The sequence below is a fragment of the Vanessa cardui genome, chromosome 12 (assembly GCF_905220365.1).
Source record: "Vanessa cardui chromosome 12, ilVanCard2.1, whole genome shotgun sequence".
In the NCBI taxonomy this organism is placed as follows: Eukaryota; Metazoa; Arthropoda; class Insecta; order Lepidoptera; family Nymphalidae; genus Vanessa; species Vanessa cardui.
In genome coordinates, this window is record NC_061134.1 from 14,340,469 (window position 1) to 14,355,504 (window position 15,036).

At 34.4% G+C, this 15,036-nt stretch overlaps 1 protein-coding gene across 1 annotated transcript; it reads right to left on the reverse strand.

The window, feature by feature from the left end:
• Positions 1-5,617: 5,617 nt before the first annotated feature.
• Positions 5,618-14,164, reverse strand: LOC124534203. The gene is made up of 7 exons (XM_047109913.1): positions 14,032-14,164; positions 12,271-12,420; positions 11,296-11,415; positions 10,068-10,211; positions 9,692-9,747; positions 9,026-9,187; positions 5,618-5,719 (listed from the first exon to the last, which is right to left on the reverse strand). The coding sequence occupies exons 1-7, from the start codon at positions 14,162-14,164 to the stop codon at positions 5,618-5,620; spliced, it is 867 nt and encodes a 288-aa protein (XP_046965869.1).
• Between the last annotated feature and the right edge of the window lie 872 nt (positions 14,165-15,036).

Here is a 15,036-nt window from a genome sequence, read left to right on the forward strand (position 1 = left end):
ATTAAACTAACACGTCCTCTTTTATCCGCTTCTATCGAATATCGATGTTATTACATTTACAACTTTGTCAATACTTGCGAACGTACGTTAAAGCAGAGCAGATTCGTGCATATGTCTTGGACTTCCACTGTACGAAGATCTTTGTCCAATATCAGCAGATACTATATCATTCGATATTGTATCTCGTAAATAAATGCTCTAAACTCTTTGGCTCAGAGTTTTGCTTGGTTGTATCGAATGTAATTTAATCGTTCGTTCTCGACCATAGCGTACTTGTCAACAATGAATTGTTAAAACAATTGACGACACTCCAGCATATGGTTAGATTGATTATCTCTAATCATTATACGATACGCAATAAAATCCATACAACTAACTCTTCGATGTCACAGAGCCTGTCGTGAGAATATTTTGATACAGTCCGAGATGATATCCATCTATAATTGGATAATCGTAATAATTGTCATACGATTGATGTGTTTCAGCGACACCTTTAATTGTTTTTCTGTCGCTTAATGATAACAATACCTCGTTTTGTAATTACTGTACCAACAACTACAGCTGTATCTTCAGAAGCTACGGCAGCATTAAAATGCCTTTCATGCTCTGTATTCAAAGGCGTTCTATCTGCATTGATAATGACTTTGAATCATTTGTTGTTTCACCTTCTAAAGCAGTTTTAAAATCTTTAACTAAACATTTATTTTCATAAAGCATACCTAATCCTAAATTTAGCGATGATTTCTCGATTAGGTGTGGTACTGAACATGCATTGAAGATCAATCTTTTTCTACGTTGTCCATGGAATAAATATCCAGAAACAGGAGATTTTATTTAGATACTGGAAGAAGTGAACCAATCATATGATACACTTTAAACGTAGACGCGAAATTATTGAATTGTACAATATTTGTTGCTCCAAATGATGTCATTTCAAAGCAAGAATTGTAATTTCTAATAGGCTTAAGGAAATATTCAGACTCCTTAGTACTTCCCGTGTCGTAGATAAGAAAAGGTTCTGGTGGTTCAATCAGTTGTGGTAAATACATTTTGACAGTGGAGTAGCACTATACCAGCAGTTTATTTTAAACATCATAGCGTGACAATATGGGCATACTTTATTCATTGAACCAATGATCACATCGGGATTTATTGAGATTGGTTCTAGTTCTTGACTTAGTCTATTTTAATCATTGATCATCCAGTCGTTGGGCTCGCTCGTCAGGTTTTTCAGTATTTCTTGATGAAGATGCTTGTTCGAAGATCTGGAACTTGATCATTACGTTGACTAACTGTTTTGGCAACTCTTAAAATAGAAATTCGGATTATATTTGTTTCTAAACGTATTTCTTGTTGGTATGTTGTTTCCGTAGCTCTTTTGGATGACGCTGCGCATATAGTGTCTATGTTCCGATCTTTTGTGTCTTCAATGGCATGGTGGTTTCTATTTATATAAATTATTTTATTCAATGATGATCAATGATTTTCATTTTCAACCGACTTCCAAAAGGAGGAGGTTATCAATTCGTCTGTATTTTTTTTTTGTTTTTTTTTTTTTTATGTTTGTTACCTCATAACTTTTCACTGGGTGGACCGATTTTGATATTTTTTTTTTGTTTGAAAGGTAGTGCTTCCCGTGGGGTCCCATTTTTTTTATTTTTTTTTCCGATGATGGTATCCATGTGAAAACGACATAAGTCTTAAATTTGCGTTATGTATATGCGCGACAAATAGGTGACTAACTGAAAATCACGTTAACTAATTTTGATAATTCTTTTTTTATTATAAAATATATACTTCAAGGGTAATTTGGTGAAAGTTTGGTAAGGTTCTGAGCACAGGATCCATGACAAAGTGACGGAACGGAAGGGAACGGAACAATTCTGAGGAGCACGTTAGCGATACTCGGTCGAATCTTTTATATATAGGTTATTTGGATATTTGAGTCACCTTCCGTAATGTGGTTATGTTTATGTAATTATCATAGTCGAATATTATAATCAACTAGCTACCCACCCCGGCTTCGCACGGGTGCAATACTGATACTAAATATACTACAGAATTTGTTTATATACGACATCACATCGCAAACTTCTAAAATGATCAGTGTTTCTTTACTATATTGTTCATGTATTATATACACAAACCTTCCCCTTGAATCACACTATCTTTTAAAAAAAACCGCATCAAAATCCGTTGCGTAGATTTAAAGATATAGGGACAGAGAAAGCGACTTTGTTTTATACTATGTAGTGATGGAACTCCTATACGGCTCGCAGTTAGGGTGCGATATGGGGCAGAATTTCTTACTATCTTTAATCAAATTTTGTGTATGTGATGTGATGTCATATGATGTATGAAATATAGTTGGTCTTTTTCAAAGTTTTTTTGCTGAGTTCGATTACAGCTCTTTCGAGGGATCCTTGTAGTTCACGCCGCGTGACGTATTAAATCCGCATTTTCGAAAGTCTATTTTTGCTTTATTCGCAAGTTTCCTTTGAAATTGTCCTCGAAGTAGTTTCTAACTCATATAAACGGAACGCTTAATCTATCCATATTAAAAAAAATTAGTTAGTCAACATCAGCTTCACTTAAAATCAAAAAATAAATAAAATTTTAACAAAAAGAAAAACCGACTTCAAACAAAACACTATTTTAAAACAAATGAATATGCACGAAAAAGTAATAAAAATAATTGCGTATTCAACATATTTTTTAGAGTCTTCCTAAGTTAAATGAAATGAAAAATATTAGACTACTTAAAAGTCGATTAACGATTATATCATGTAGTTATAATTATTGTTATATTTGGAGTCGGTGTCAGCCAATAAAACCCTACAGTATATCTATCAAAAAACAATACGAGAATACTTTAACAAATATGTTTTTTACAAATGACCTTTTACACAATAATATACTGGATCAATCAAGGGGCTCGTATCGCTTCTTTCTTTTGATTGTTGGGGCAAGGGCACCGTGGCTGACACCGGCTCCAAATATACCAATAACTATAACTACATGATATAATCGTTAATCGACTTTTAAGTAGTCTAATATTTTTCATTTCATTTAACTTAGGAAGACTCTAAAAAATATGTTGAATACGCAATTATTTTTATTACTTTTTCGTGCATATTCATTTGTTTTAAAATAGTGTTTTGTTTGAAATCGGTTTTTCTTTTTGTTAAAATTTTATTTATTTATTTCATATTTTATAAATATCGGTTGATCGGCATAGGCAAATGCATCGTGATACTCGTAAGGGCCATCTGTTGGTTATTTTTAATGATACGGATAAAATAATCACTTTCTCCGTTATAAAAATACTTGTACGTACTCATTTTCATTACAATCGGTTGAACGGTGTAGATGTGAGTGAGTTACATCAATGGGGACAGCATAATCTCTTTATTCATTTAATCTTAATGATCGATCAAATAGTTTCTGAGCATATCGACGACACACATACAAACACATCCACACATCATTTGCGCAAGCACATGTTTTTCCTGTATACCCATTTTATAAAGATGCACGGTGCATCTGTTTTATAGTTATAGCAGAACATACAGACAGACAAAAATGTCTAAAACGGTAAAAATTATGTCAGTCAATCATAAAAAGAATACTTATGACGAAATACGACAAAAATAAATGTACAGACAGACTCTAGAGGGTATAGATTTAGTATTCACGTGCGAAAGCTCTATTATTAGCGTATTTCATGTATAACTGTGGTGTTTCTGTACCGATTTCTATGCTTCTTTTTTATGGAATAGTTAATACTGTTAACTTTTTTAATTTGGGATGATTGCAAGTGTTATACACGCAGGAACAGACAAATATAATCAGAATCAGAAATCAGCTTCGAACTACTAAGCTATTAGGAGTGACACGTGTTATTGTGAGTCAACCATAAAAGATAGACAAAGGCTATCATGGGATATTTTTTACATAATTTTAAGGAGAACATTTCCGTAATACACAATTTCTATGTAGCTTTAACCATTAAGGTTGTACACGCGACGGAAGCTTAAAATATGGAGTAAATTCTCCCGTTTTCTAACATTTCCCTTCACTGCTCTGCTCCTATTGACTGTAGCGTGATGAAAAGTATACTATAACCAGCTCAGGAGTATGAAAAATAATTGTACCAAGTTTCGTTAAAATCCGTCGAGTAGTTTTTGTTTCTATAACGGTTATACGGACAGACAGACAGACAGACAAAAATTTTACTGATTGCATTTATGCCATCAGTATCGACCCCTTTTCAACCTCTGATAGTTATTTTGGAAAAATATTTCATGTACAGAATTGACATCTCTACAGATTTATTATAAGTATAGACAACATACGCGTATTATATTACATATTTAAAGTAACAATATGAATTAAATTCTTCTTGGTGGTAGAGCTTTGTTCAAGCCCATCTGGATAGGTACCCACTCATCAGATATTCTACCACCAAACAACAGCACTTAGAGTTGTTGTGTTCTGATTTGGTGAGTGAGCCAGTGTAACTACAGACACAAGGGACATAAAATCTTATTTCCCAACCTTGGTGGCCTATTAGATAAGTAAGGAATGATTAATGTTTCTTACAGTGCCATTAACTTTGGGTGGTGGTGACCATTTAATATCAGGTGGGCTATATGTCCGCTAAACTATAGCTTTAAAAAATCTGTACTGCCAAGCTATCGACAGCAGCCTTACATATAAATAGCATAGACCTCATTCAAGCTGACTAACGTTATCACGTCGATTATATGTCAAATTTGATTATTTGTAACAACAGTCTGTAAATTCCCACTGCTGGGCTAAAGGAATCGTCTCCCTTTGAGGAGAAAGTTTTGGAACATATTCCACCACGCTGTTCCAAAGCGGTTTGGTGGAATACACATTTGGCAGAATTTCTATGAAATTTGTCTAAACTTTTTCAGAAAAATAGATTGTCATCATAGAAACCTTCAAATTGAAATATAACTTTATTTGATTTAATCCTTATAATAATAATATTATTTTACAGAAAAAATAACAACAATAATTAATAACAACAGACAAGAAACTAAAATCACAGATCATATGCAAAGGTGAGTCCATAGGGACCAGTACTAGGACCGATTTTATATATGATATGTGCTGTGCTTAGTAACTAAAATATGATACTTTTCAAACGTATGCATACAAGTTTATAATTTGCAAACAAAAGACAGATCTGTGATCATATATACTCAGAAGGGGATGCAACCCCTTTTTCTAATAATAGCGCTTAACCTCTCATGGTTTTTGTGACTAACCTAGGCTTCTAGGCCTCAGGGTCTAACATTTTTACCTGATCTATATCAAGCAGTTATTATAAATATACCCAAAACTTATAAAATATGGCACTGACTAATATTTATACACATTTGGAATAAATTGCTTTTATAATTTTCACGACTATTATATAAAATAAAACGTTACACTCAAATACTTGTATTAAATTAATAAATTAAAATTAACAAATCCCAAAAATCAGTTCCAAAAGTTAAAATAAACAAAAGTGCAACACAAAGCAAACACCGTGCGAAGAAGTTTTGTCATATTATTTTCTATCATTTTATTGAAAGTGAATGAATCAAGTGAATGCTTTCCGGTTAGCGAGGACAAGTGTGGGGTCGTTCACTTCCACTCCGTATGTCATTATTATAACGAGATACGTCACGAGGCAGCCGAAGATCTGTAAACGGACAAATACGGTATCAATGAGAGTCATATTTATGGCGAATTGTCATCACAATCACAATCAATGAGTGTCGTATTGAGTTCAGATAGATCACTAGACGTCCTGTAGCTGCACCAGAATCTTTACCGGACGAGTTAGATTAAGTGGTAGTCACACTCACGCTCACCCGCACTATTATTTATCCCACATATTTAACTTTCTCGTCTCCCTTGAGAATCATTATCATGGCCGAAGTTGGTTAGTACGTCATCAATGTGTTCCTTGAGTGGAGTGTAAGTTAGAGATGCTCAGCGCTCAATTCTACTCGAATTTCGCAACTAATTTGCCTTTATGCCTTTGGGCCTGTAGATGTTTACCACGAGGAAAGTAGGTTATCAGATTTTGACCTGCGTAATGATATCTGCTATTCTCTGGATAAAAACTTTAGGAGGACTTTTTAAGAACCCCATCATGATCCAGGAAGGATCTTCTACTCCGCAGGACGAGACAAACTCAAACTCAAACTCAAACTCAAATTCCTTTATTCAATATAAAAGCATTACACTTACTTATTGATTGTCAAATAAACACTAAAAGCAGCAAACAGCTAAACAGCGAAAGAAACTCAGCGGGTCTTTTTTTTCTGTTATTTTTTTTTTTGTCAAATTTATAAGGTACATAGTAGTATATGATTAGAAATAGCCAGGAGGCGATCGTTTCATTCCCAAGGTGTACTATCAAACATAAACTCGCTAATTGTATAGTAACCTTTTGCACACAAGCGTTCCTTAACAATTTTTTTAAATTTGGCAACAGAAGCATTTTGAACGCTTTCTGGGATCCTGTTGTAGAAGCATATACATTGCCCCACAAAAGAGTTACTGACTCTATGCAGTCGAGTAACAGGAGTAACAAGATTGTGTTTGTTCCTTGTACCAATGTTATGAGAATCACATTTTCTCATAAAAACATTAATATTTTTCCGTACATACAAAACATTACAAAATATGTATTGAGAAGCAACAGTCAATATCTTAATTTCTTTAAATCTATGCCTTAATGATTCCTTGGCTCCTAGGTTATAGATTGCGCGAATAGCCCTCTTCTGCAGCACAAATATAGTTTGGATAGCGGCTGCGTTACCCCAAAGCATAATACCGTAGGACATTATACTGTGAAAGTAACTAAAATATACTAGTCGAGCCGTATCAACATCAGTAAGTAATCTAATTTTTTTGACCGCAAATCCCGCAGAACTCAGTCTACCCGCCAATCCGTTTATGTGGGGGAGCCACTGTAACTTGGCATCAAGAGTAAGGCCAAGAAATTCAGTTGTTTCAACTGGATCCATCGATTCCCCATTAATAAGTACATCGGGTTTTACATTTTGCACATTTGGTGTGCTAAATTTTACAATTTTAGTTTTTTTATTATTCAGTCTAAGATTATTTACGCTAAACCAATGTACTATATCGGACATAGCATTGTTTACATCGTCATACTGAACCTGTTTCCTATTAATTTTAAAAACCAAAGAGGTGTCATCAGCAAACAATACTATATCATGTTTGTTCCCAACAAGAAAGGGCAAGTCATTTATGTATATGAGGAATAGAAAACGTCCAAGAATTGATCCTTGTGGGACCCCCATACCAACTGAGACCCCAGGAGACCTTGTCCCTTTAACGTCAACCCTCTGAATTCTATTGTTAAGATAGGAAGTCAGAAGGTCGAGTGCACATTCTCTAATTCCGTAGTGATATAGTTTCCTGACCAGAGTTTCATGCTGAACACAATCAAAGGCTTTGGATAAGTCGCAGAAAATCCCCAAGGCATCCTGCGACCCCTCCCAGGCCTCATAGATATTTTTTATAAGTTCGATACCTGCGTCGGTAGTCGAGCGACCCCTCATGAATCCAAATTGTTTTCTGTGAAGCAGATTGTGTCTATTGAAATATGCTAATAATTGATTTAAAATAATTTTTTCAAATATTTTGCTGAGGGTAGGTAATATTGAGATAGGCCTATAGTTATTAGGATTTGAAGTGCTACCAGATTTAAATATTGGAATGACTTTACTATGTTTCATCAGGTCAGGAAATATACCACGCTGAACACAATCATTGAATATTATTGCAAGATAAGGTGCAATCACATCAATAATTGAGTTTATCACCTTTACAGAAATACCCTATAGATCAGCAGTTTTCTTAATGTCTAATGATTTAAATGCACAAATTATGATATTGGTGTTTACAGGGGTAAAATTAAATTTTGATTTGCATTCTCGTACATTTTCTTTCATCAATGATTCGGCAACAGCTGGAGAAGAAATAAGTAACCTAGTTGTAGAAACTGGTATGTCAGCAAAAAATTGTTCAAAAACTGAAGCAACTTCCCGTTCACTATTTATGACTTTATTATTATAATTTAAGTTTAATTCGGAGCTCCGATTACCACTTCTACCAGTTTCACAATTTATAACTTTCCAGGTCATTTTTATTTTGTTATGTGCATTCTTAATTCTATTTTTTATATTTAAAGACTTAGCCAGAAAGCACACTTTTCTAAATAATTTTGAATAGTTACTTACATAGTTGGCAAAAGTGGCACTATGATTGTACGTCCTTTCATTATAAAGCTCGTACATTCGTTGCCTACTTTTATGAATTCCAATAGTAGCCCAATCATTGAATTTCAAAAAGTTTTTTGTATTAACTGTTTTAGAAGTGAATATTGCATTAAACTTGTTTCTAATTAATTTAAATAGGTTATTATACAAAACGTTGGGATTATCACTAAGAGTTAGGTGAAGGAGATTGGCCATAATATTACTTCTAAACTTCTCAATACGACTTCTGGTCAAAGGAACAAACATTATTTTTTCACAATTGCTTATTTTATTAATATGAAAATTAAATAAAGCCTGTTGTCCACAGTGATCTGAATTTAGTTTATTAATAATCATTTTATTTTGTGGAATAAAAAGTTTCCGTACGCAAACGTAGTAACGGATTGAGTTGTGCAGATTACCTAGAAGTTAATCTATGTGTGCTGTACAACCACGTGTATCACTTACGCCCTTTAATACTTCTGTGAAGACTTTAATATCCAACACGGTGAGTAAAATATGAGAAAAATTTTCTACCTTTTAAGTGCAGCATCAACATTCCCGCACTGTACTAATTGGTGCCTACATAGTAATTACTTCAGAAAGTTTTATTTTAATTTGAGATTTGTGCACAAGTGTATAAAAGTTCCATAAAAAGATTACATAAGAATATATACTCATAGAACTAATGATTTGTATAGCTTTGTTACCTTGACAATCAACGACCTCGACAAAGTGCACACACTCAGCGGCGAATACGTCGTTTTGTTCAGCAGCAGCAGACGCAGGAACGTCTCCAGCTCGTTGCTGACTTCCTTGTTGTCATGTATTTGACATTTCAGGAAGTTGACGGTCAAGTGTGTCCGTTCCATCTGTTGGGTACAATTCGAAGACGAAACATACATATGGTTTCTATTTATACAGCGTTCACAGGTTTTTTGAATAAAAACCGCTGTCTCTGCATTTAAATATGTAATATCTTCAAAAATATTTACAGTAAAAGTCGCTGTATGTGGAATACCTGCACATGTGTCTGGTGAAATGTTTCCGTACAAAGAATAAATGCAGCTCCGTGAATTGCGGTCCGAATAACGACATTTAGAACAATACTATAACCTGTAATAATAAAATTGACATGCAAAAAGTAGCTTAGTATAAAATATAAATATTATTTCTAGAGCAATATAATCTTAGAGTAGACGCTTTACGTCTTCTCCTCATGATGTGGGGTTCGTCAGCGCTGAAAGCACCGAAATACTCGCTAAAAAACCAGCAGTACCCGTCTTATCGGGGTCACAGACACATCGTGACCTTCCGACGGTAGGTCCACCTCTGTCGACTTCGAAGTCTTTTCGAGGTTCTCAGGATAAAGATACCTTCCAGCGCGAGTCACACTTATGGTGGACCTGGTCTACTTCGGAAGCAATTTGTACTGCAGGCACAAGAGAATAACATCTTTGCTCCTTAGGTTGGTGGTGCCTTGAATATGAAATGGATGTTTAATTTTTCTTACAGCGCTGTTATATATGACGACGGCTGTGACCACTTGCCATATCATAATAAAACATTCAGGGGCTATCACTAGTTTTTATTAGTGAGGTGTCGGATTGAAGAATAAATAGGGAATTGCTTAAGATTTATTCTCGAGATTTTCAAGACACAAAAATACAAGGAAATTCATATATAGTATAGGCAACAAAATAACGTTACTGTTCAAATTTTTGACCCCGATTATAATCTGAAACCAGCTACATTCCAAGTTCAGCATGTGGTGTAAGATAGTCAGGATCATCAGAAACCCCTCGAACTTTGTGATCGTCCGAACTATTTCACATATATCGAAGTAATGAATAGCCAGCCGACGAAGCGTTAATGCAACGTTTGATTCCGGCGCATCTGTTAAAGAAAAACGTTCTCAGTTACACTGTAGAGTCAAATTTAAATCTCGTAAATGATAATAAGTCAATAAAAGCAATACTTCAAGTGGAAGTTATCGGTTTGTGTCTAACATCTGAGTTCCCAATGTTGGTCACGCATTGGTATTACAAGATATAATTAATAATCCTTACTACTTCAATTTGGTGACCGCTTACCGTCAGACCGACTTACCATTCAGGTCACCAAGATGACGGTTGAATTGGTACCCTCTACTTATCATATTAATTGTTTGAAGTTCGATCCAATGTATCTGCAGCCTAATTTGATCTAAATATTTCTTTTTCTATATTATTAAGAGTCACACAATCGCCAGGAGAAGAAGTCACCCCAGCTTCTGAAGGTTAATAATATGTTGTTTTTTTTGTAAGATGTACATGGAAAAATATAAATTAATTTAAAACCAATAAGTTGTGTATCCAAACTGGATTGTCAATAATAGCACTTAATTTATCATTCTATTATATTAATCATTCTACATAAAATCAATTCACTGTAGCTATTCACAGCTATCGTATATCATATCAATCTCTATGACGTCAAAGTAATAGCATGTTATTAAGAAATGAAAATCTATATAAAAAAGATTACGACGAATATAAATCTCTATAGGTATTTTTTTATGGTATGGGTTGACGGACGAGCATATGGGCCACCTGATGGTAAGTGGTCACCATTACCCATAGACAATGACGCTGTAAGAAATATTAAGTATTCCTTAAATCGTCAATGCGCCACCAACCTTGGGAACTAAGATATTATGTCCCTTGTGCCTGTAGTTACACTGGCTCACTCACCCTTCAAACCGGAACACAACAATACCAAGTACTGTTGTTTGGCGGTAGAATAACTGATGAGGGGGTGGTACCTACCCAGACAGGCTTGCACAAAGCCCTACCACCAAGTAAATATCAGATACACAAAACATGGTTAAACTCTCAACCTCGCCACACGCTTTTCAAGATATATTTATTTAATATAAACCATAAACAGTATAATTGAATCAAATAAATGTTTATATAATATAATTATATAATAATCTTACCGACGTTACATTTGTCTTGCACATCTCTGGGACAAATATTTGTCCTGTGAAGTCTGACAGGAATCGTTTGAATGTTTTCCCACGCAGCTCTCGGGACAGTCGGCTTGGTATCCGGTATTGCTGGAAGAAATTTTGCTTGTATATATAAACGTAGCAAAGTCATAACAACAATCATGACATATAAAAATAATCACGCATTTACACATTATCTAAAGTAATCAATGAACACTAATATTGAATAGCACTGTTATGTGACGAATTAAGTACGCCATCCCAAATTATCAACATTTATTTCTTTTGTGAATATGATCTTTACACAAACGTAACAACGCGTAATATCATATGACCTAATATATTCATCAATTTGACACGTCGATTTGCTTTCTCGGGAATTAACTGGGAATCTATAGCGATGAATAGCGTCGAAAGCAGCTATTTCTATTGGTTGTGTTAATCGAATTTTGATAATTAATACAAGATTGTTTAATTACATTGGTCCAGCTAATGATATACGGGACCACATAATCTGAAGCGATGTTATTAATAAGGCGCCAATACCAATAACACGCTGCAATCGAATGAAAACGTCATCCTTTATTCAGCCGTTTGCCAATTCTACTGACGCAAAGATCCATCTGCGGTGTGGTCGTAGTTGGATCGGAATATAACGGAAATCGTATCATAAGCGATATAACTAATTAGAATTGCGACTTAGCAATGATTATGCTATTGTTAACTTTTGTGAGGAATAGTCGAATCGAAATAAAATCGGAAACCGACCGATGTAATCTGAGATATACTTATCCACCGAACTGTACCGCCTTATTTATGATTGAAGGAGATACCTTGGCCATGATTTTTAAAGCATCTTAGTTATTAGTCCTTACTTGAACTAAGTACAATTAATTAGAATCGTTTTGTCGAGTAAGTCGGTCATTTAAAATAAAAAAACAAACGAAGCCATCATATACTGACATGTCGGATATTTCCCCGGGATCAGATCTTCCAAATTGTCATTGATCGTCTCCAACGTCGCGAGGACTCGTCCAGCTAATGTTATTATTTGCGCTTCCAGCAAAATTGTAATCTGGTATGCAATAACCGATATCAATGGTAAGAAAAAATCTGAAATATTGAAAATTTTAATTAACTGAAACATAAGCGTGGGTTACCAAAATTACTTATATTCGCGAGGCTTTAAATTTCTATATTTTGTTTAATTAAAAATATTTATGTCAAATATTTATTGAATGTTGCTTATTGTGTGTTTATTTTCGGAGTGTAGGTACTAGAAGAATCCATCATCTTATTTCTCTCTCTTATCTTCGGTGATACATGATCGTTAATCTTTGTAGACTGGGACTCGCTTTGCAGTGTAAACGATGATTGCTCAATGATGAAAAAATTACATTTGTGGTCTCAGTAATAACTTATTAAATGAGTCGAAGGGTTTGGAATATGTCATTCGACCTGTTTGCCAGAGAAGCTCTTTATAAAAATTAAAAAATCAAACACAAATAAAAATTTAAAGAGAGTCGCTTAAACGGTCGATGGATTGATACTACTAGCGTGGATGAATTGATAAATAAGACCAGTATTCAAATGGGCAAAGCCCTTTTATGCAGTTAACTTTTTTGAGTGGTAAGAGTGTGTTTAGGTTTGCAGCAAGTTGATACGTACACTCGTTTAAAATAAATACAATGTCGACGAAATGATTAACCCGTAACAAAATCGAACTCGTGATATACAGGCTCATTAAGATTACAATTTTCCGATTGCCCGATGGCTTTCGACGACGTGAAATATTTCGGTCGATCTGAAATGACATCATAACATATTAATAACTCCAAAATTTTTTTAGTTTAAAATATACGTTTCGGGACATTTAAACATGATTTATTTCATTGCGTCCACAAAAAAAATGGGAATTTTTTGCGTTCGTGAAAAATGCTGTAAAATTGCCTTAAATACAAAAAAAACGGAAAGTTATTAAATTGTTTTTTTGAAATTTGGTCCACCTTTTTAGCGGACGAGGACAAATCTGCTCTACAGCTTAATTACATGCATAGATTACCTGATCTAGTTGCTTCAAGATCTCACTTATGCGTGTCATTCTTCCAGATGCGGTAAGTGTCGCTATGAGCACAATGAGTGAAAGCCACAGTCTAGATGTAATGTCAATTATATCGATAGTTATTAACATAGTTTCTTTGTTATTAATTACTTTACAAATTACAGAAACAGCCACCATTATGCCTAAAAAAATTTAATAATGCTTGTATTTTATGGAACACAAGAGGCTCAGTAATATTAATATATTAATTGAAAATATTTTGACAACAATCTCTACCGACATGGAATCGACTATGAACTCAATTAAGCCTTAAAAATAAATGTCCTTGGACCTGGGTGACAGCTAACAAATACAGCTTGTGATTAATTTTGGTACACAGTACAGATTGTATGTTAGAAAGTGTAAAAGGCTTTTTCATTGAATTAAAACTTCACACTTTAGTAATAATCGGTCAAAAACAAAACCTTACTATATTAATGTTGACACAATATCTTTACTTTAATACGAAACGACACATATAATCGTAAGTTATAGTTACGACGTATAATCCACAAACGTCGACCATCAACAATACCAAAAAGGCGTCTGGCGTCTTAGATTGTAAGTGTTATTGTGATTATTAGGCTCTGCTAGACAAAACTTATCAAGACATATGTTCTTACTTATGCATGTCAAAGCAATTTTTCCACAGATGTCAATGGCTCGAGATACTCGGTAGTCAGGTCCGCGAATAAAGGGCGCTATACCAAGTAAGCGCGACATTTGCAGCAATAAGCCCAGTAACTTGTGCTCCATGGTTATAATCTATTAAAAATTCAATCAGTGTCATAATTTGCCTGCGTAGTTTAGAATATATTTGTAAGTCAGTGCTAGGTTATTCTCGTTTGAAGTATTTGGCTCTAATACAGTGGTTTTATTCTTAAAAGAGTAATTTGACTTATTAGATGACGTCACACACCAATGAAAAAGTTACGGAGTTATCTTATTACGAAGTCATACTTACATTGTTTAAACAATACAGTGAGAATTTTTTTATACAACCAATACACTTGGTGGTGTAACTTCCTGCAACTGTGGTTTTGTTGTTTGTGTACTGGCAGCGAAAGGACTGCCTAAGATTTTTCACTACACCATCGTCTGTGGGCGGTGGTGACCATTGCCTATCACGTGGTCCATTTGCAAGTGTAGCTAGTGATGGATTTTATTTAAAAAGACACAGTCTGGTAGTCGAAAGCAGTTACCAAGAAGTGTTTAAAAATCCATTGCTTGGTAATGGTGTTTGATACAGATCTATGAATTATTGGAGGCACTAATGTATGTGTAATGTATGTCGTAAGGCTGATAAGGGATATTATAATGTCAGAACGGTATAATTATTATAGGTAATATTTATAATATTTACTATTGCTATACATTGCACGATTATTCGATTTTTTTTAAAGGTATTCAATGATGTATTTTTACACGCCATGACTGTATATATATATGACATACAGTACGAAATTTAACTCTAAAATGTTTCCTACCAGTAAAATGATTATATTAAAGTTTTGTTGTTATAAATTTCCCACTGCTGCGGTAAGGCCTCCTCTCTCAACAAGGAGAGGGTTTGGAACATATTCCACCACGCTGTTCCAATGCGGGTCGGTGGAATACACTTGTGTCAC

What these genes read in the sequence shown, in the direction of transcription:
- LOC124534203 (XM_047109913.1), bottom strand. Translation starts at nt 14,164, where the DNA reads ATGGAGCACAAGTTACTGGGCTTATTGCTGCAAATGTCGCGCTTACTT. An exon ending in CCCGGGGAAATATCCGACAT is followed by an intron (nt 11,416 to 12,270) that starts GTCAGTATATGA and finishes AATTTCTTCCAG; the next exon opens with CAATACCGGATACCAAGCCG. An exon ending in AGTGTGACTCGCGCTGGAAG is followed by an intron (nt 9,188 to 9,691) that starts GTATCTTTATCC and finishes TGTACCCAACAG; the next exon opens with ATGGAACGGACACACTTGAC.